Source organism: Tasmannia lanceolata, unplaced genomic scaffold (genome assembly GCF_043159265.1).
Source record: "Tasmannia lanceolata isolate RefF3 unplaced genomic scaffold, GAP_Taslan_0.1 ptg000025l, whole genome shotgun sequence".
NCBI lineage: Eukaryota > Viridiplantae > Streptophyta > Magnoliopsida > Canellales > Winteraceae > Tasmannia > Tasmannia lanceolata.
In genome coordinates, this window is record NW_027518702.1 from 14,291,095 (window position 1) to 14,312,469 (window position 21,375).

At 37.6% G+C, this 21,375-nt stretch overlaps 2 protein-coding genes across 2 annotated transcripts; one reads left to right on the forward strand and one right to left on the reverse strand.

Moving 5' to 3' along the window:
* The first annotated feature begins 3,619 nt into the window (after window positions 1-3,619).
* On the forward strand, window positions 3,620-9,665 carry LOC143857967 (uncharacterized). Its single transcript, XM_077368533.1, has 9 exons — window positions 3,620-3,721; window positions 5,095-5,142; window positions 5,269-5,338; window positions 5,608-5,698; window positions 5,783-5,844; window positions 7,731-7,984; window positions 8,088-8,121; window positions 8,209-8,337; window positions 9,305-9,665. Exons 2-9 carry the CDS (start codon window positions 5,095-5,097, stop codon window positions 9,499-9,501), a joined length of 885 nt encoding a protein of 294 aa, XP_077224648.1. The 5' UTR covers window positions 3,620-3,721; the 3' UTR covers window positions 9,502-9,665.
* Window positions 9,666-12,255: 2,590 nt separating this feature from the next.
* SDH6 (succinate dehydrogenase subunit) lies at window positions 12,256-20,664 on the reverse strand. The gene is made up of 4 exons (XM_077368526.1): window positions 20,414-20,664; window positions 13,771-13,873; window positions 12,625-12,768; window positions 12,256-12,511 (listed from the first exon to the last, which is right to left on the reverse strand). Exons 1-4 carry the CDS (start codon window positions 20,600-20,602, stop codon window positions 12,504-12,506), a joined length of 444 nt encoding a protein of 147 aa, XP_077224641.1. The 5' UTR covers window positions 20,603-20,664; the 3' UTR covers window positions 12,256-12,503.
* Window positions 20,665-21,375: the final 711 nt, after the last annotated feature.

The window sequence follows — 21,375 nt, forward strand, 5'->3', positions numbered from 1 at the left end:
CTTACATGGAGAATTTTGTTTGAGATTGTGACCACCTATTGTGAGTCCCCAATTGATTATTGGTGTCAAAATTACATTAATTTTTTAGTCCAATAATTGGCTGGGGGGGGGGGGGGCGCATAGAATGAAACGATATGATTATGGTTGATTTAGAGAGATAATAGGATGCAAGTTTGGCTGACACACAATACCCTGTAGGGCAGGTAATGGGTTGAGGTTTTCCGGCCCTGACTCAGGGTCAGGGCCGAGATAATGGAATCCAGGGTTGGGCTAGGGTTTTGAAAAACCCGACCCAACCCGACCGTGTTGCAGCCCCTGAGATATTATCTTAAATTAGTAAGAATTTAATTGGGTTGGTTCAAGTTAATTTTTGCTTGTGTAAACAAACTAGGAAATTTTAGAAATATGTTTACTTTTGAAACTTTTTTCAAAAAATTATTGTAATCCAGACATGGCCTAGAGGGAGCTTATAGATTGGCCCAGCTTTATTATTAGAAAACAATTTTAAATGCTGCACACCGGCTATAGACTAAGTTCTTTGACGATGAGGTCAGAGGTTCAACCCCAGCTTACCTACCAAAAAAAAGGAAAGTGATATTTATGCCCCTTTTGATCACCATGGACACCATGACTAAACTGGGGCTAATGTACTTGACGTCAGAAGAATCTAGTGGGTTTGATTGCAAGTACACTGGTGCAGGGTGTCCGTGGCGATCAAAAGGGGCATAAATATCACTTCCCCAAAAAAAAAAAACAGCCTGTTAGTATTTTATGAAATGACCAAAATACCCACATAAGTAGTTATATCCCATCACCCACTCTCTCTCTCTCTCTCATCCATAACCTATAACCCTGGTTTGTCTCTCCCACGCTTCTCGACCAAAACTAGCAAATCCTTAATCAAGCTCTCAAATGAATTAAATAAATATGACAAAATCTGATGAAAAGTGAACCTGTGTTGCTGCTCTCTCATGCAGCGAACGGCCCATGAAATGCCTTCTGCAAGGCTCTATTTGGATAAGCATTCTCTTCGGTAAGTACTCACCATGGAGGGGGCATGATTTTAAATGTCTGGTAAAGCAAAGCAAAGAGTAAGTAAAATTCCTGTTTGGATAAACGTTAACCGGTGGAGAGGAGAAAGAGATGAAGAGATAGAGAGATGGGAGGATTATATAAAAATCTCTTCCTTTTTGAGATATTTCATATGAAAAGAGAAGTGATGCTACTTCATCAGACATGCATTAATTGCACCTTTTTCTTGTTTGGTGAACTCTAAGGATTTGGGCATTACTTTGGCAAACAAACACTACAAATAAACCACAAGTAAAGCAAAAGGTGCTTTTATTTACTTACGTTTGGTTGCAAAAAAGCCCGGCAGCCGTTAGAATTTAGGTTGTATTTGACATGCCATTCCACGTTTGGTTGCCAAAATAGCATTGGACTCCCTTTGACTCCCTTGCATGTTTCCCATGAAATAATTGCTTGACATGGATTCCCTGCCCCTCCTTATAACTTTTAAATCAAATTATTCTAAAAGTAAAAAAATTTGGTTGAATTTTATAGGGAATAATGCGCTCTCTCTCTCTCTCTCTCCTTATATTAGTATTATTGACACCCGTTACTTATTCTCTTGCTCTCCGAGTATAAGTGCAACCAAACATTACTTACACAATTCTCCGAGGTAATTCCAAGCAAATAAAAAATGCTTGTATCCTCCTTTTGACTTCCTATTCCACTACTCTCCGAGCCACCCCGTGCAAATACCCAGACTGGTCCCTAGCAAATTTTGAATAAAAAACCTATAGTGTGATATAAAGAAAGAGGATTGCTAGCAAAATGGGATCCCATGCAGGAAAAAAAGCACGGAGTCCTCCATCGTGACGTGTGCGCAAACAAGAAAACGAAGAGCACTTAACCCCACAAAAGCAAATAAAAAAGTGAGAATGGCCAAATGTATCAGTCATCATTCCCCCTTCTTTATTTTGTGAGGAATCTGTGTCGGGCTTAAAATGGACTAGCAAAATCCAAAACAAACATGGCCTTAGGTCCTACTCATTACGGATTTTCAGAATTGATTATGAGTCAAAAACCAATTACTGGACTCAGAGATATGCTCAATTTATAGTCCAGTAAGTTTTGTAGGCACAATCGATTCCCAATTTGAGTCCAATATAATCAGTTTTGGACTCAAAGTTGATTCTCAAAAGCTAAAGGTCTTGCTCATTTTAGATTATGTGAATTGAGTCAGAATTCAAGATTGATTATTGGACTCAAAATTAAAAATAATTTTGATTCTAATAATTAGATTCTGACTCAAAATCAATATTTATAATCCAAAACGAGCAGGCCAAAAAAAGAAAGAAAAAAAAGGCCTATTGCATGTAATTTTACTCGTAAGGTAGTGGTGTAGGTAGTCACCAGGGTGGAGACAATCCTTGTAGAATAGTTGCAGGTAGTGTTTGGTTGGGGTATCATTACCAATAAAGTGACAGAGAGAACAGAGAGAGAAAGAAAAGCATCATTCCCCAGAAATCCAAGCAAAAAACCATCTTTACGGAGTTTTCTAATTGGATTTGTTGGGAGGAGACAAGCATAACATCTCACCATATGAGCAGGAGATAATCAAGAGACCCCCCTAGTAATCTCCTGGGGTTTCAATGCTATATTGGCACTCAAACAAGGAGTTCTGCTGAAGTGATACCCAAAAGCCAAGCAAAACCCCTAAGCCATCTCGGCTTTTGTGCATCCAAAAACAACACTACATTCGTAGATAGTACTTTTCCCCTGTTAGGTATGCTGGGATTGAACCTCCCTGAGACAAAATCTTCTAAGAAGTGAGCCTGTGTGGCTGTTCTTTCATGCAAAAGTGAGCTGCAAAATTGCTTTACGCTAAATTGCCTAGTAAAGCCCTTCCCCATGAATATAATTTTGGGAAAAATACACTTAGACCCCCTGTGGTTTCTGACACATTCAACTTAACCCCTAATGTTTAAAAAGTTACAAGTAGATCCCTTGTGGTTTCAATTTGTGTAAGGTAGACCCCCTCAGTTGACGGTTGATCCACAGATTGAAGGGTTAGGATGATCCTATGGAGCTGATTTTTTAGGCACACCCTATCTATGTCAGGGCCCATCAAATGAATGCTTTGGATCATCCAAACAATGTGGGCCCACTGTGTTTTTGATAGTGTTTGGATTCGGGTATGGGCCCACATTGTTTGGATGATCCAAAGCGTTCATTTGATGGGTCCTGATATAGATAGGGTGTGCCCAAAACATCAGCTCCATCGGATCATCCTAACCCTTAAATCTAGGGACGAACCGTCAACTGAGGTGGCCTACCTTCTACAAATTGAAACCAAGGGGGTCTACTTGTAACTTTTTAAATATTAGGGGTTAAGTTGAATGTATAATTTTCAATGGATTTGCTAGGCAATTCGGTGGAAAGCCATTTCGCGGCTGATTTTTACATCAGAGAACAGCCATACCGGCTCATTTCTCAACAGAATTTGTCCTATTTGTTTAATTCATTATCTCATGCAAAAGCCAGCAGAGAAATAGTTTCCGCGAAATTGCCTAGCAAATCCCAATTTTCAAATTGATTTCACCGCCCCTTTCAACTCACACATCTCCCATCTGAATCACGAAAGCTTGGGCTATTTCGTTGATAACCTTCCGATTAATTAGGAGACGAATCCCACCTCATTTCAAAACACAATCGGGTATTCCTCTCTCTCTCTCTCTCTCTCTCTCTCTCTCTCTCTCTCTCAGATGCTGATTTTTTTCAAAATCGATTTTGGTGTTAGGGTTTCAATTCGAAATCTCATGCTCTTCTCCTCTTCTTCCGTCTTTTACTCTTTTATTTTCAAATCTAAAGCGATCAGATCACTCTCATTTCCAAAACAAGACTCTGCACTCTCTCTCTCTCTCTCTCTCTCTCTCTCTCTCTCTCTCTCTCTCTCTCTCTCTCTCTCTCTCTCAGCTGTTGATTTTTTTTCTGAATGATTTTGTATTAGGGTTTTTATTCAAAACAGAAAGCCCTTATTTATTTATTTTCATTTCTTTTTATTTCTGAATTTTGAGGCTGCCTCGTCTTCTTGTTCATTTTCTTTTTCATCTGTCTCTTAATCATTTCTTTTTATTTTCAAATTTACCTGATTATATTTTCAAATTTGGTTTTTTTCCCCGGTTATTTTCTGTTATTCGGGAGGATAAATATGTACCACCTATATATATATTTTTCTGCTCATTTCTTAAACTACGGTTTTCATAAGATCTTAATTTCCAATTGAGATCTAATGCAAGAAGAGAGAAGAACAAAGAAGAAGCAAAAACAAAATCAAACCCAGATACTGCGTCTATCCTGTCTCTTGTTTTCGTGCTGTTTCTTTATCTTATTTCTAGTTTTCATCCTTCTAGATTTTTTAAAACTTGTGTAGGGAAGTTTGAACATGTGGATGCCATGTATATACGTCAAGAGGTGTGCATTAGCATGATTTAAAAAAAAATATGTTTCATGGTATGATTAGGGGGATATCAAAGCCATTTTGTTTCATTAACTTTTGGGAAGCATTCTCTAAGATGAAAATAAGAAGAAAAAATATAATTTGTTATAAATTTGAGAAACATTATATTGCTAACTGCTTCAACTAACAAGACTCTGAATTTTTTGGCACCAAAACAATAAAATTTAGTTTTCCCATCTATATGATCGGTAAATGATCGTAATTTTGTTTCTGTTGATTTATGTATATGGGCCAAGCATGTAATTTCTGCTGTTCTTTTCTGCTTCCACAGTATTTTGAGATTTATACTCTCATAGCACTGCAAGTCGACCATGCAGATGTGCCTGCTGTAACTGACATTTTCTATTTCTTGATAAGTTTTCTTCTGGAAACGAAGGATAAGAACGTCTTCATGTGTTCACCCATTGCATAAAAAACAGTTTTTTTTTCTTCTCTGTTGGGGTTCCTTCAAGTCAACTGGATTAAAGTAAACAGATTCATACATACCGGCATGTGTTTTGACCTTTCACTTGTTCTTTAGTTGACCTTTTCCATTTTCTTTTTAAAATTCTTTTCAATTTCTATTGCAGATGGAGATTCTATACTCAAAGCTGTATGACAAGTATAACACACTGAAGGTTTGCAAGGATTTTTGTCTATCTAATCGCACCAAAATTCTAAAGTTTTATTATTTGCTTAGTTGAGGTATGTTCTAGATTTTCTATCGATATTCTTTCCTAATGGTTCACGGTTGACGCTTGCAGACTGGGAAGGAAACTGAAATGGAACAGTACAATCGTGAGCAAGAGTTGAAATTTATGAATTATGTGTCCGGTACTTCTTTTCCTGTATCATATTTCCTATCCCATGCAATCTAAACATATTTATCAATCTCCATTAACAATCAACTGGATTAAGTTGTAAACAAATTACTTTTTCTCTATCTTGTGTAGTGATTATTACACTTCAAATTTTGTAAAAAGGATCCGGCGCATTTCACATTATATCAGATTAATGGGTGCAATGCACACTGCTATTTCTGTTTGGAGCTTGTTAGCTTTTTTGGTAATAATAATGGTTTTTTTTTTTGGCGTTTGGTGCAGCTGCAGAGGACATGATAGGGCATTTAAAGAATGAAAATGATAAGTTGCATGCACAGATACGTGATTTGACAGATCAAATGGCTTCAAGTAGGCATGTATCTTCCAAGTACCTCAATTGATTCAAGTGTTAAAACCACAGATCTTTATTTCTAAGCCATGCATTATTTGATTGCAGATCTGACAAGGAGTACCAGTATGCTGAATACCAAAAGCTTTTGATTGAAGAGAATGAAAAGAGTGAGGAATAACTTCCCTGTTTGATTTTTATTGTTAGTCTGCAAGTTACCATACACTATTCTCAATCTCTTAACTTGCTTAAGGTGGAAAGTCATCTCAAATCCAGTGTAATTTCGTTTAGGCTCTCATAGAAACCGAAATATTTCGGCCGATACATGTTTCAGTCTAAAATTTGGTTCCATGGTGAGTTTTATCTGTCTTAAGTCTTGTCTGACTTGAGTTTGATAGAATAAGCCCACTTACTGCCTATTATAAGGAACCAGATCCCATGTATCATTATCACACAATGCCCACTGTTAAAGTATAAAAGATTAAATACTACCGTTCTTCAACAGCTTAAGCTTTTGGAGAAGTCAGTAAGTTAACATGGTATCAGACACAAAGGTCTCAAGTTCAAACCTCCCGGATAGCAAAAATCCACATGCGATGGTCGGCCCAAAGTGGGACCACATGTGCCATGTGTTTGCCAAGTGGGCCACACGTGCAGGGGACTGCTAAATATAAAAGATAAATAATAACGCCTTTCTCCAACAGCTTAAACTTTTGGAGAAGTTGGTAAGTTAACACCCACAACTCCTTTTGCATTTCCCTTTTCCAATATTCTTGTTTGACAACTTGCTTATAGGCAGAAGGAATAGAATTTGAGTCTAAGTTTGGAAACACAGATTTAGGAAGGAATCCAAAAAACTCAAGCTCATTAGGGTCACGAATACAAAGGTATGTACACAAATGGCATGATTTCGATCAAGAAGAATCTAACACGAGAAAAGAAGGCAAATAAGTACGTTGCACAATAGAAGGATCTGGTGCAGGATTAGTAGGGCAGGTGTTTCCTTTTCTTCTTCTCTAATAAGTGATTAAAGGATGCCGGATCAGATGAGTTGTCTTCGAAAAGCTTTTGTTAGCATCATCAAAAAATGAAGGTAGAAAAGAAACAATTGAAACAAGTGGTGATGACGAAAGAATATAGTGGTAAATATTTTCAAGTAAACAACATGGTCACAAACTGGCACACATTAATTTCCTAGATAGTACCATCTAAAATCCTTTTGTCCATGGAGAGAAACACAATTCCAGCCTTGTTAGATAGGACAACCTGAAGACCTTGAAGCTTCCCTCTTATGATAATGTTGGCACTGGTTGTCAGGAACTCTTGACAAAAAACGCAGTAAAGTATGCATAACCCTATTCCCTTCTTGTCCTTCCATAAACTCCTTGTAGGTAGTGTTCGACACTGTCTGAACTCTGAAGAGAAGCATATTTTGCTCAGTCCATAGTCTCATAAATCCAAAGTAACAAGTTTGAATATCCTTATTACCTTGAGACTACTAAGAGATATTGTACTCTACCTTTAAGATTCTTGCATGATTTGCTTGCTGGTATATCTTTTGAAAATAGAACCACATGTCCTTGTAGGACTAGTCTGATAGGGACTGAAAATTAAGGCAATATAAGGCTCTACTGATTTTAGGATGGCCCAATGACATTAGTTGTAAGTATAAACGTCACTCTATTTTATAAAAGCATCAATTCATGGGTTTGTATTCTCAACCTCCACAAAATTGATGCTCACTTTTCAGCAGATTTTGTCTTCATTTACAGGGTAGCCGCTCTCACATGCAACAGCCCATCCGCGAAATGCCTTCTGCGATGGACACTGCAAATCCCAATGCCCTCTCTCTCTCTCTCTCTCTCTCTCTCTCTCTCTCTCTCTCTCTCTCTCTCTCTCTCTCTCTCTGTGTGTGTGTGTGTTTGTGCGCGCGCGTCTTCTTTCCTCTATACAAAAAGATACAAAACATCGAAATTTAAAGTTGGGCATCTGCATACTTGTCTTTCCTCCAAAATTTACTAATCACTCATATCTTTAATAAAGTCATATTTGGCAGCAAAAATGCTAAATGAAGAAGTTGAAAGGCTTCGCAACCTGCTAGCGGAAGATTTTCAGTCGAAATCTCCTTTCGGAAGTTCTCAAGTTAGGTCAAGCAATTTATCCATGGGCTCAGTTGGAAATAAGACATTGATGCCATGTACTAGGCATTCTAGGATTCAAATTGAAGAAGCCGTGGTCATGGTAAAAGAAACAGAAAGGGGTCCAAGTAATGGCGTTCCAACCAATGATTCCTTTGGAAGCATTCAGCCGGTATTTTTTCTAATATTTACTAATGGAAAATACAACTGATTATTAGTCTTTATTGTCATTGCTTACATATTTCTATTTTGATCCTGTGGATATAAATTTTCAGCCAGACTGCATTAGAAGAAACAGGGCCAGTTCAGGTATGTTTTGAGTATGAAAAATTGCTACCATTCTACTTGGCTACCCCGTCAAATGTTTAATTATAGTACTCCAACTAAATTCTCCAGGAGATGGTGAAAATGATACTGGGCATGCCAATTTCATGTTTAAAAATCTTCTGGAGTGCATCGTTGGTATGAAGGTTTGCACAGTTAATCAAACAGAAGGATGTCTTTCAGTTCTTCACCAATCCAGTGGTAACTATTCAATTCTGAATTTCATTCTCAGTTCTTTCAGTTTGAATTAATATAACATTTATATTTAATAGCATGTATGCTCTCTTTACCCAATGATAGTTAAACTTCACCACTTAAATGCTTGGTTCATTCTTTAGATTGAATGCTTGTATAATTTGTGTTTAACATGGTCAGCCTATTTTAATTGCATTCATGATGGATAAATTTTGTAACATCAAGATGTGATATAATAAAACATTGGGCGATGTTAGCACTTGTGGTGACAGTAGTCATCTGGACATGACAACTGCAATGAAGCAAAAGGACTACTAGACTTTAGTTAGGGTCTGTTTGGATTTTGGATGGAAGTTAAGTAGACATAAAGTAAAATAACATTATTTTATAAGTGAAAACAAAGTAGAAGCCAGAGTTGGGACAACCCCTCTAGTGTATTTATGACTACACTGTCCTATGTAAAAAAGAGGGGCCATTATATCATTTCACTTTTTATCATGGGAAGTGATATTTACGCGGTTACGCCCCTTTTATCACCAGGGACACCCAGTGCCAGTGTACGTGGCAATCAAACTCACTTGATTCTTCTGACATAAAGTACATTAGCCCCCCTTTAGTCATTGATACACTGACACTGGGTGTCCCTAGTAATAAAAAGGAGTGTAAATATCATGGGTAGTGCCGTAGTGATAAATCGACCCCCTAACATCTTAAATCAACCCCCATCTCTCTCTCTCTGCACTGCCCTATATGGGGGTCGATTTATCATTTATCACTGCACTTTATCACGGAAATATCGTGAAAATTCATGATATTATTTGTTGTCCCAATTTTGTTCTTAAATTTTATATTTTGAATTGTAATGCTTATTCAATTTTCCCGGTATAAACCCGAAATAAACAAAAATATTTAAGATATCCTGAGATACACCCTTGCCGAGAACTTCCTGAGACATATTTGTGACTGGTTGCAGGTTATTCTTTCAGCTTGACATGGGTAACACCCAATTCAGAGAATACGCACGAGGAGCCAGAGTTGCTCTATCATGTTTACTCATTGGGATCTTTCCAGAGAGTAGCTCCTCCATGGATGAGGCAGGATCTGATGTTTACAATGAGGATGTGCCCCTGTTTCTTTGAGAGGGTATCTGAAATTATCAAGCTACAATGATGATGCTCTTCTGATGATCACAGACACTGATATTTGACAGTAAATCTTTTCCCACTAGGTTTGCTTCCTCTCCTTAGTCCTTACAATACAGTAGCAATTAGGCTCTGTTTCTTTCGTTGTAAAATGACACAACACAAACTTTATGCCCATTTTCCGCTTAAAAATAGGCTTCAAGTTTTTACTAATAATCAGAGTTTTCTAAAAAAACCCAAGTGTAATAGAGTTTCAACAGCTCCTATTTCAGTGGGTTCTCAATTAATTGGAAGCTATGCAACATTTGATTGACAAGAAATCAGTTTGATTTCATGGAATTCTGTTCTTTGTCTGAATTTTATCACAGTTTCATGTATTCCTTACAGTTCCTCTACGTACATTTCGTCTTTTGATAACAAAAAACACTTATTATTGATTTGCTTTGTTTAGACCACTACGTTTGGTTGCCGGAATTTTTTTCATTCTTGGGACTTTTGTGGAATTTCCGCAGGAAACCCACATTTGGTTGGTGGGCCCAAAATAATCCCAGGAACCAAAATAACCCCGCACGAAACCCCAGGAAGGAAACAAAGATACTCCTAGGAACTAAAATAATCCCAGGAACCAAAAATAAGCTTGCTGAAGAATTTTTTTTCTTCCCAACAGCTCAAGCAACCAGACAAAGCATTTTTTTTTTCTCACCCTAGTCCGGTCAAACAAACATGGGAATTTTATTTTACCAGGATACTTCCAGGGAGTTTTTTTTCCCACCAATCTCCAAGGAAGTTTTTTGTTCCACAAAAATCCCAAGAACCAAAAAAATTCCGGCAACCAAACGGAGCCCGCGATCAAATAGACGGTCTAGATCGATCAAAAGTGGGACCTATTAAACTGTAGTCTGTGTGCCAAAGTGGCAGGCCTACTATACTTTTTTCTGCATTGATCTCGACCTAGAGACCAGGTCCAGTGTTTTTTTTAAAAATAAAAATAAATCTTTGAGGTTCTACTTCAAAGAAAACTTAGTAACTTGTTAAGTTTGCAAGAGAATTTTATCCAACTAAGACATCATTCACCATTTGCTTACTTATTTAAGATTTATAAATTTAACCCCATAAAAAATATTTTTAGGGAAATGTTATCCACACTACTGTATTTTGATGAGGGCACTCCTCACTTTATTAAAAGTACGGTATGGCCCGCACCATAGGATGATCCAAACCGTCCATTAGATGGGCCACAGCCTAAATAGGTGTTGGCCCAAAAATTATTCCCATAGTTTGATCCTAACCCTCCGATCTATAGTGGGTTGGGATCAACCCTCTAACATCCAGATCGGAGGGTTAGTATCAACCTATGGAAGTAATTTTTGGGGCACAGCCTATTTAGGCTGTGGTTATTCTAATGGACAGTTTGGATCATCCTATGGTGCGGTCCATACCATACTTTTAATAAAGTGAGGAGTGCCCTCATCAAAATATAGTAGTGCTGATAACATTTCCCATTTATTGCAATAAATATTGGGCGATTATAAATTTGCACCCCCTGTAGGATGATTCGCACCCGTTTTAATCGTAAAAAATTGTTAAAGTCTGCCGCAATTCACGTTAAAAGGGGTGTGAATTTATCATATCCCTAAATTTTATTCCTTTTTGCAGCAAATCAAGCCTTAAAAGATTGTGACCATAATTTTGTGTGTGAAAACCATGGGTTAATTTTATCTTAAATCTTATTTTTGGCGCATTCAAAGATAAAAAGAAAAAAATAAATTTAGAAAAGGATGAACTGGATGTTCCTAAACCATTTGATTTGAGGAGTTACATTTACGGGGTCAGGAAATCAAAGGATTATGATGATCTAATGCACCCAATTTTGCGGCACAGCCCATTTACAATGTGGCCTAAAAAATGAACGGTTTAGATCATCTATTCATGTGGGCCCGTTAAACTTTTCGAGAAGAAGATTTTTCTTAAGAAGGGTGGTGGAATGGAATCCATTGGAAGTCCGACAAAGGGCAGTTAATTCACGTCTCAATATAGGAAATCCGCACGCCTTTGTTTTGATAATGACAATTCATATGAATAATTAGTAGTAAGGGTGTCAATTTTGGCTCGGCTCGAATCCTTAACGACCCGAGCCGAGCCGTTCCTAATTTAGGCCAGGCTCGGCTCAGCTCGTTAAGAATTTAATATATTTAAATATATATATTATATATTAATTTATACATTAAAAGGGTTGTCCAGGGAGTGAAAGGTGGGGCCAAAATATGTCACTTCATTTTTGGAACCCCATTTGTTACTAGGACCACCCCCCATAGTGTAAAAAAAGTAGTCAAATTACACTAGTAGGGCTGTCCAGGGAAGATGAGGGGTGTGAACATAATATAACCCGAGCTCGGTAAGGCTCGCGAGCCTGGCCGAGCCGAGCTTAACGAGCCGAGCCGAGCCTGGCCAAGCTCGGCTCGGCTCGGCTCGTTTCGTTTACACCCCTAATTAGTAGTATTCAACGCGGAATCTCAATACTAGGTTAGGCAACATTACCACTGATTTATCAATATAAAGAATCTCCCTTGTTTTGGTATTGCCAGCCCTCTCTTTATGTTGGAATTCTTGATTAGCTGTGGGAATTATGAAAGCTAAGTAGAGGAGTAAAATATAGAGTGGGCTCCAATTATCAAAACAAGGAAGTGTTGATATCAGATTAGAGCCGCCAGGATATCACAATATCAGACTGGAATAGGGTAATATGAATATCAATGAAACTCTACTCGCAGAAGGAAGCAAATAAAAGGAACATTGAGAAATTTTCACTAAGAAAAATAAAAGGAAACAACCAAATCTCACTAAGCACAAACAACCCACATCAGCCAAAAAGGCTTCTTATAAGATGTCGACTTTATTTAACAGAAAGAGGAGGAAATTGTCTCATTTCTCATGAAAAAGCTTGAATCTTTATTCATGTCTGACCTTCAATTTTGCGCTTCCACCACACATTAACTTGAACTGTGAACATGTGGTGTCAATCTTGTAGACTTACTTTCCTGTCCAAAAGTGGAAAACCACAGCACTCAACAATACTTCTCACTAGGAAATATTTTATTTGAAGAAGAGATGGTTTTATTGTTCATAGCAGGCTAAAGCCAGTACTAATTACCTTGACATTTCTTCTCCCACCAATCAAAAAACTGGAGCTGAGCAGCCATGGTGTCCATCCTGTAGAGTTGAAGCCAGTGCCCCGCAATTTCTTGTCCGAAAGTCCAACCAAATATTGCCCCCGCTCCAAAAGCCAAAGCAGCACCTGCCATAGAAAGAAAAATGAAAAAAAAGAAGCAAGGAAGCCCTCTATTCCCTACACTCGACATTTCTATAGAGATATCTATCGCAGTTAAAGCTATTGGAATGCATGAGAAGTTCAAAGAAACATCAAATACAGATTTCTAATCCCTTGTTCAGATGATACTCTAGACCTTTTCTCATAGTCAATGTCCAGGAGAACATAATACCCATATTCATCAAGTAGTGGAGAACCTTTAGAAGGAGTTGATGTGAAGAAATGCATATTCATCCTCCCTTAATCATGAATTTCATGGGAGTTCTTCTATTTGTGGGACTTGATGTGGACTAGTTTCCATAATGGGTTTGCAGAGTCCTAATATATTTGTAATAGGATCAGATAGAGTCCATGTGATGGGAGTCCGTAAGTCATTAGGAGTTGACTAAGTCGTTTGACACTTATCTTGTTACTATTGGTAGAAAAATAAGAGTCCTTAGAGTGGTAAGAATGTTGTTATAAGAAGGAAATTCATGAAAAAAAGTCTTTGGTTGATAGGAGTTCTAGCAGGGGTAGGAATTGGGATTTACAATTTGATTTGGGTGAGGTCTAAGAGTACTACTAGTCTTCTCCTAATCGTGAATTTCATGGGATTTAAAGTATATTTTTTATGGTAAGGGTTTAAAGTATCTATGAATTGTAAAGGCCTAAAGCCTTAGTTACTATGATATGATTGAATAAAATTGAGTTTATACTCCCTTGTTTGGTGACCAATCATTGCTCTCTCTCTCTCTCTCTCTCTCTCTCTCTCTCTCTCTCTCTCTCTCTATCTCTCCTTATTTTCTCTCTCATCTTTATGGAAGCATCAATACTCCCTCCTTCTTCCCTTTCTTTCCTTCTACTCCCTTTCTCTACTCAGAAAAGTAATATGTGAACCCTGGATTTACATAAATGGATGTACATAAACATATTTCTTCCACATAAAAAAAAACATATTCTATTTATTCAAAAGCAGGATTGGTACACTACCGTGTGGACTCTTCGAATATTTCCAGGCTAATCCTGCCGTTGATACTGCACCAATGGCACTCCCAGTGGCAGATATTTCAGCAGCTTTCCTGGCAGCCTTCAGCTGCAAAAGGAAAAGAAATCAATAGCAACGTTTGATCAATAAATAAATTTTGAATTAGATAAGAAACCAAAAGAAAAATAATATACTTAAGCGGGAAAAGAATATAACATTAGCAAAGGGAAAATGGCTTTCTTAATTTTGCACTCTCCCATGCATGAAATGAAATATCTAGAACAAATAATTTCCACACATGGAAGAGAGGCCAACTTATGTAAGCAACAGAAGAGATATTCGCATACACAATTCAAACATAGCAATGCCATCTATTAAAAAGCAAACAGGCAGTAATCCATAGAACAGCTAAAATTTGCGTTCTTTTACCTAATGTTAGCACATTTTATAGTTATCAGAAGGAATTTACTTGTGAGAAATGGTTCACAAATCTAGTGCAAGAAACAAGGCCTCCAAAAATACATTTAATCAATGAAACTTCCTTAATTTTTGCACTCTCCCGTGCATGAATAAAATCTATAAAACAAAAAATTCCCATATATGGAATTGCTGCCCACTTATGTAAGCAAAAGAAGAGATATTCGCATACACAATTCACACATAGCAATGCAATCTATTAAAAAGCAACCAGGCGCTAAACCATAGAACAGCTAAAATTTGCATTCTTTTACCTAAAGTTAGCCCGTTTCATGGTTATCAGAAGGAATTTTCACGTGAGAAATGATTCACAAATCTAGTGCAAGAAACAAGGTCTCCAGAAATACATTTAATTCATGAAATAAATTACATCCACAATAAATGAACTGGGAATAATGAAAAATTCAAATAGGGAACGTATGATGCCTTTTAACAGGTAATCATGGTTTATGCCCTTTCTTCTTTGGGGCTATGTGTCTGTGCTAGCAGGTCTGTATAAAAGGAAAGCAGAGAGGATAAAGCCTGTGCTAGCAGGGCTGTATGGAAGGAAAGCAGATAGGATAAACAGAAAGAGAGAATCTACGATTGGGAAGGCTTCCAAAACAAAGTAGAAATTGGAAGGACAATTTACTGTCGAATTTGCCTCTCCATCAGTGTTTCATTTTTTTCAGTGGATCCAATCTATTTCCAAAATTAGTCAGAAAATTCCTCATGTTCTTTTCCAATCATTATAGCATAGGCTATAATAATTGAGATAGATCCCCAAGACATGGAATAGGTTATAATAACCATACCCTGTTCTAAACTCTAATAATTCCAGCTGCTCCTATGTTGCATATGTTAACTATCAGTGTTTTAAATATTATAATTTCCATCTTGTACTGCTATTTTTTCAAAAAAAAAATGTTGATTCAATATGACATTTTCTTTTTCTTTTTGAGAAGGTAACAAGTAAATTTATTGATTACTGTAACCAAATTATATTGGGACAGGGGACAAGATGTCCCCACTCATGCAATTACAGGCTACACTCTTCCCTGAAAAGACTACAGACTCCTCATTGATCTGTCCCACTCCCATGTGTACAGTCCAGCAAGATGATGAAATGACATGTCAGATTCGCTTTATAACTTATTGATGATTGAGGTTTCTCGTACTGGAAAAGCACCAAATTACCATTATACCCAATGCCCAAAATCTGACATTGACAATCAGCTTTTTCAGACTGAATTATTAGACACAGTGTTTAAAAACTAATTGACACGACAAGGAACTCGCCCCAGTCGTCGACAAGGATTTTTCTTGGCCGCAGCGTTGCACCACATCCACATTCTACGTTTTGCCCTATAGAATCAATAAAACTTCTTCGACTCCCCCGAGTTATGACAGCATCAAACGCATCAACCGCATTCTTGGCTGTGTCTGCGCCGAGTCAACAAGGATTTTTCTTGGCCGCATTCCGCGTCACATCCGTGTTTTTAAACGCTGATTAGACATGCATGACAATGCATTTCACTAGGTGGTCGATGTTGTTCAACCATTATTGGGGGTTTTCATGCTTACATGATGGTTTATGAGAGTGCATTTGTACTTATTCGAGTGTCTCCTAAAGTTTCACCTAATGTCCATCATTTGCATATGTTTCCATACGATCTTGTGATTTTGAATGATTTTCACCAAAATTTTCATCTAAAACTGACATGCTTCGATTTCCAACACGACCGAAATGCATACCGAAATCAAAACCTGAAACCTTGGTCTCCACAATCTCACTCAAATATAGGGTGAGTCTTTAAGAACCCATTTTTCACCCTTCATCCACAATATCAAGTTTGAAGAGTCACCTTCAACCACCAATCCACCATTAAGTTCTGTAAAAACAGTTGCACCAAAGTGAATGAACCTTTTCCTTTGTTGAGTCCATACGGCCAATGGGTCCAAAGAATGACAATAAGGCAGCACCGTTCTCCTAGCAAAATACACCCAATTCCCACCGGACTAGGGTTGCCAAGGGAGAAACTATCGAAGTTCAGCTTGATGAGGTTAGGAGCGGGCGGGGGGATGGGCATCTCACCCTAACTTCAAGCTTAAAGCTCTCCAGTCTCCCCACAAGGATTTCACTCCAATTTATGAAAATTATATTAAATGAGTAGTCCCGGAACTCCTTCCCAATCAATGCCCAACTAATGAACTCCTTCCCAATCAATGCCCGACTAATCATGGGCAACTTGATCTTCCAAGTGAACGTATATTAAGAGCAACACTTGTCTTCGGAGTTTGAACATTAGGTCACTCCTTCCATGGACCCCAAAAACAGCAAATTGGACCATAGATTACAGTGACCTCCCGATAGTGCCAACAATCCAACAGCTTCCTCACAAGTTTGGCTGAACCCAATTCGAGGCAGCATCTAGCAGTAACTTCAATGCTTAGGATATATCTAAACAAGGATTTCACTCCAATTTTTGAAAATTATATTGAATGAGTATCCCCAGAATTCTTCCCAATCGATGCCCAGCTGACCATGGACAGCTTAATCTTCCAAGCGATCGTAGAATAAGAAACAGTGCCAACAATCCAATAACTTCCTCACGAGTTTGGGTGAATCCAATCCAGCCCAAACCACACAAAAACTTTTGACCATATCAAGGCTACCCCTTTGCAATGTATAAAAGAGATGGCCCACCTTCTCTTCCTCCTTACAGATGATAAATATGTTAGCAGAACCAAATTTGCAACATTTCGGCCCATCCAACGTCCTAATTTTCTACAACGCTAATTCCCATACAAAATGCTTGAATCCCGCCTGGAATCGGTCCAATCTATAATTTCTTCTGTGAGAAAGATATGACCTCATGAAGGATTCAAAGAAGGAACTGAATGAGAACACGGCCTTGGGGTCCAGGGCACATCTCCTAAGTTGTACTTGAGATACAAAACACTCTTTGAGGGAAGAAACGAGAATAATCAAACATACTCAGCATCTTTAACATTCCTATAGAGAAACCGTCCCCAAACTACCATCCGACCCAACCTTTCATAACACTCAAAATTTTTGAATTTTTATCCATAGCTAACCTATGGACATGGTTTTAAATTTCGGCCAAAACATTCGATTTCAGATGCTACATAAACGAAATCCACTTGGATTCAGAAAAATACAAGATTTCGCCTAAAATTAAGGAATTTTGCCTGAAATTTCGAGATTTCGTTAACGTTTCGGTCGAAATAGGTGAAACATGCAACTTTTCAAATAAAAAAACAAAGACATTTTGACAGAAACCCTGACAAAAATCAACTCTACTCGCAAAAAATCAACAAAGAAATTTCGGCCATGATTTCATACCGAAATCTTTCTATGATTTTACAAGATTTCGGACGAAATATCATACCGAAACCGAAATAGTACAAAACCAGAAATTTAAAAACTTGCCTATAGATGCTACAGAAAGCTTGACAAAATGGCACAGTTCCAAGCAAACATCTTGACAAAGTCTCAACCTCTCTCCAACTCCTAACCTAAATCTAACGCATGATCAGAAAAGAGTCAATAAATGGATAAATAGCCTTCCAAACCCCTGAGGTTCAACCTCTAGCTGGTTTTTTTACTTCCACCCCACCCCAATATGTCCCAACAATGACTCTCCTCCAACGAATTTATCTTTCTTCTTCAAGCCTCTACACTCCCCTAGAAGTGCCTTGTTCCTTATGGCCAGATTTCCAATACCCAGTCCCCCATTTTTTGGGGCATTGACAGATGACCTATACGGGACATCTTCAAACAACCATCTCTCCCTCCTACAATATCGGATTGAGGTGATTCTTGTGTCGTAGGAAAGATCTTAATAAGCACTACGACATTAAGGGGACTTGCTGGCCTTGTGACCCAACGAGTTTCGACCGGCATTTGAAGTTGGAAAGCCCTTCAAAATTGTGGTTAAAGACGAACTTAATATTTATTGAAACTTTGAGCATTACTATTTTTTACTGATTGGATCTTTTAGTAGCTGCAAAAGGCAATTTTGATGCACTTGTAACGTAGACTATGGGTATGCCCATAGTCAGCCTATATTGTAATATTCGCTTTTCAGACTTACTATTTACAGTAAATACTGCCCCTACTAGGGAGTCTCACTCTAATATGGAGTTAAAGAAACCCTAATTCTATATAAGGGGAGTACTTAAATCCTAGTGGGGGATGATTCTCTAATCATGGAAAACCAATCTCACCCATGGACGTAGGCACCATTGCCAAACCACGTAAATCCCTATTTTTCTTGCGTATGGCTTCTAGGTTCATATATTTTTCGTGCTTATTGTTTTATAATCTGAGTCCAAAGGATTAGATGAGAAACCTCTCTTCTCTAAGATTGGATTACTTCAAACCAAGTCCCACTTAACCGAGTGCTTAAGCCTTTTTCCTTCTTCCTTCCCTTTCCATAAGAAATTTTTTGAATCTTTTCCAACCTCTTAGCCACAACCACAAGCATTGTAATGAGACAGAAATAGATTAGTAGGTTAAAGAGAGTTGTCATGATGAGGGTTATTCATCCCCCAAGAGAAACGAATGCCCTCTTCTAGCCAGCCAATTTCTTCTCCGTCCTCTCAAAGATAGGGAACCAAAGAGCTACAGAAGAAATGTCAAAGCCCAATGGTAAGACCCATGTAAGATAGAGGAAATTCCAAGCTATTTGTGACATAGTGTTCTTCTCTATAGCACACCCCACCATCACACTTTCCCCCATGTTGATCTTAAGCCCGAAGATTGCCTCAAACCATCAAAGAGCAATCCTTAAGTTCCTAATCTAGAGAAGAGAAGCTTTGCAGAATACTAGGGTGTGATCAATGAACGGGCGATGCATGCCAGACCCTTCTCTGAGTTGAACCCCCTCTAGCAAAACCTTCTCCTATGATTGTATTATCATGGATTTTACAGGCTAAAAAATGAATGTTATAAGCTAAAATCTATAAATTGAAAAGGGTTCTTTAGTGTATCATTTCGTCAAGCCAGTAATGGGATTTTTTCGATAAATGAGAAACTTACGATGCTCAGGGATGGAAATGAGGGAATGCTAACAATACCTGGATTTAGTTAGAATTTGAGGGATTTATAAGTTACAATACTGAAAATATACAATCCAGATTTTAGCTTATAAAATAGAGGTTTTACCTTATAAAATTCAGATTTTAGCTTGTAAAATCCAGGGTTTCACAATCCTGGATTATAAATTCCTTGTATCCAAAAGACCCCAAATAGTCAAAATATATGTATCACAGAAAACAAAGAATCATAGAAAAAGAAAAGGCAAGAAAAAAGCCAAAGAAAAACTATTCAAACAAAAAACACAAAATAACAAAGACCCATATAAAAAAGATCTACAAAAGCAATAAATAAAGTCATCAAATAAAGTGTTACATTTCCTTGTATCCAAGTCAAAATGTATGCATCAAATAAAATCATCCCAAACACACAAGATAGATACTCAAAATATAACTCTCTAACAAATGAAACAATGAATCATAGTAAAATAAAGGCAAGAATAAAGACAAAGATGAACTATTCAAACCAAAAACACAAAATAACTAGAACCCATATAAAAAAGATCAACAAAATCAAAAAATAAAAGCCAAAACGCTGGCAAGTTCATTATGAATCACAGAAAAGATAAAAAATTGGATGTTATAAGCCAAAACCTAGATTTTACAATACTGAAAATATACAATCCAGATTTTAGCTTACAAAATAGAGGTTTTAGCTTGTGAAAGAGTAACAAGACACACAAGATAGTCAAGTAAAATCATCAAACACCTTGTATCCAAACAGCCCCAAATAGTCAAAATATATGCATCAAATAAAATCATCCAAGACACACAAGATAAAACCCAAAGTAAAAGAAAAGGCAAGAACAAAGCTAAAGACAAACTATTCAAACCAAAAACAGAAAATAACAAAGACCCATATCAAAAATACCTACAAAAGCAATAAATAATAACAAAGGACGTGAAATACAAAGACACAGATATCCATAGACAGACTATTCAAATCAAAAACACAAAATAACAAAAACCCATATCAAAAAGATCTACAAAAACAATAAAAAACAACAAAAAAAGAGTAACACAAATAAACAGTAGATACCCAAATGAAAAAAGATTAAGAAGAGAAGGTACCGGAGGCCCATGAGTAGGATCCGAATTGATGAAGTCCTCAACATCAGAATCGGACCATTTGGGTAAGGGTTTTTCTCGGGCGAGAATGATGTGTTTATAACTATCGAGAATTGAAAATCTTGTGGCCCAATACTCTCTCCAGTTCTTCCAATAGTTCCCATCAGAGGAAGCATCCGAATCCTCACCCATCTCTCTCTCTCTCTCTCTCTCTCTCTCTCAGCTTAATTGGGCTAATTTTGTTGAACGTTCAAAAACTTTACCCTAAGGATGTCTAGATGCCCTTGTTTTGATAAAGGCACCCTATATGGTGTAAGCCCTTATAGTCTCGTATTTTTCTAAATGTATTGTACGGCTGTATTGTACAGCCTACACATAGGATGATCAAACTGTCCAATTGAGTGTCCACAATGTAAATAGGATGATCATAGCCCTTCGATCTATAGAGGAAATGCTTATTTTGGAAACCTCTATAGATGGGAGGGTTGAAATTAGGGGTGTAAACGAGCCGTAGGCTCGGCTCGGCTCGTTAAGCTCAAAAGCTCGGCTCGGGCTCCACTAATTTTTTTTCTACTTTTACGCCCACCTTATTCAATGGTTTTTTTTCTACTTTTACGCCCACCTTATTCAATGGATTGCCGACCGCAGCTGCAGCTTTGAGAGAAGAAGAAGAAGAAGAACAGGAAGAGGAAGAAGAAAAACATGAAGAAGAAAAAAGAAGGATTTGTGCTAGAAAAAATGGAAATTTTCAAAAAAATCTAGCAAAGAAGAGAAAAGAAAAAGAAAGAAAGAGAGAGAGAAGAATCCGCAAAGAAAGGGTCAAATTGGCAAAAATCGACATGAAATTGATTCAACTCAACTAAAAATTTGGGTCGAATCAGCAAAAATCAAGTCGAGTCGGCTAAAAGGCAGGTGGACTGGGCGAAAAATCAGATCGACCAGCAAAAAAGTTGCGTCAGATTGAA

What these genes read in the sequence shown, in the direction of transcription:
- LOC143857967 (XM_077368533.1), top strand. Translation starts at nt 5,095, where the DNA reads ATGGAGATTCTATACTCAAAGCTGTATGACAAGTATAACACACTGAAG. An exon ending in ATTTATGAATTATGTGTCCG is followed by an intron (nt 5,339 to 5,607) that starts GTACTTCTTTTC and finishes CGTTTGGTGCAG; the next exon opens with CTGCAGAGGACATGATAGGG. An exon ending in GATCAAATGGCTTCAAGTAG is followed by an intron (nt 5,699 to 5,782) that starts GCATGTATCTTC and finishes ATTTGATTGCAG; the next exon opens with ATCTGACAAGGAGTACCAGT.
- SDH6 (XM_077368526.1), bottom strand. Translation starts at nt 20,602, where the DNA reads ATGGGTGAGGATTCGGATGCTTCCTCTGATGGGAACTATTGGAAGAAC. An exon ending in ATCCTACTCATGGGCCTCCG is followed by an intron (nt 13,874 to 20,413) that starts GTACCTTCTCTT and finishes TTCCTTTTGCAG; the next exon opens with CTGAAGGCTGCCAGGAAAGC. An exon ending in ATATTCGAAGAGTCCACACG is followed by an intron (nt 12,769 to 13,770) that starts GTAGTGTACCAA and finishes TTTCTATGGCAG; the next exon opens with GTGCTGCTTTGGCTTTTGGA.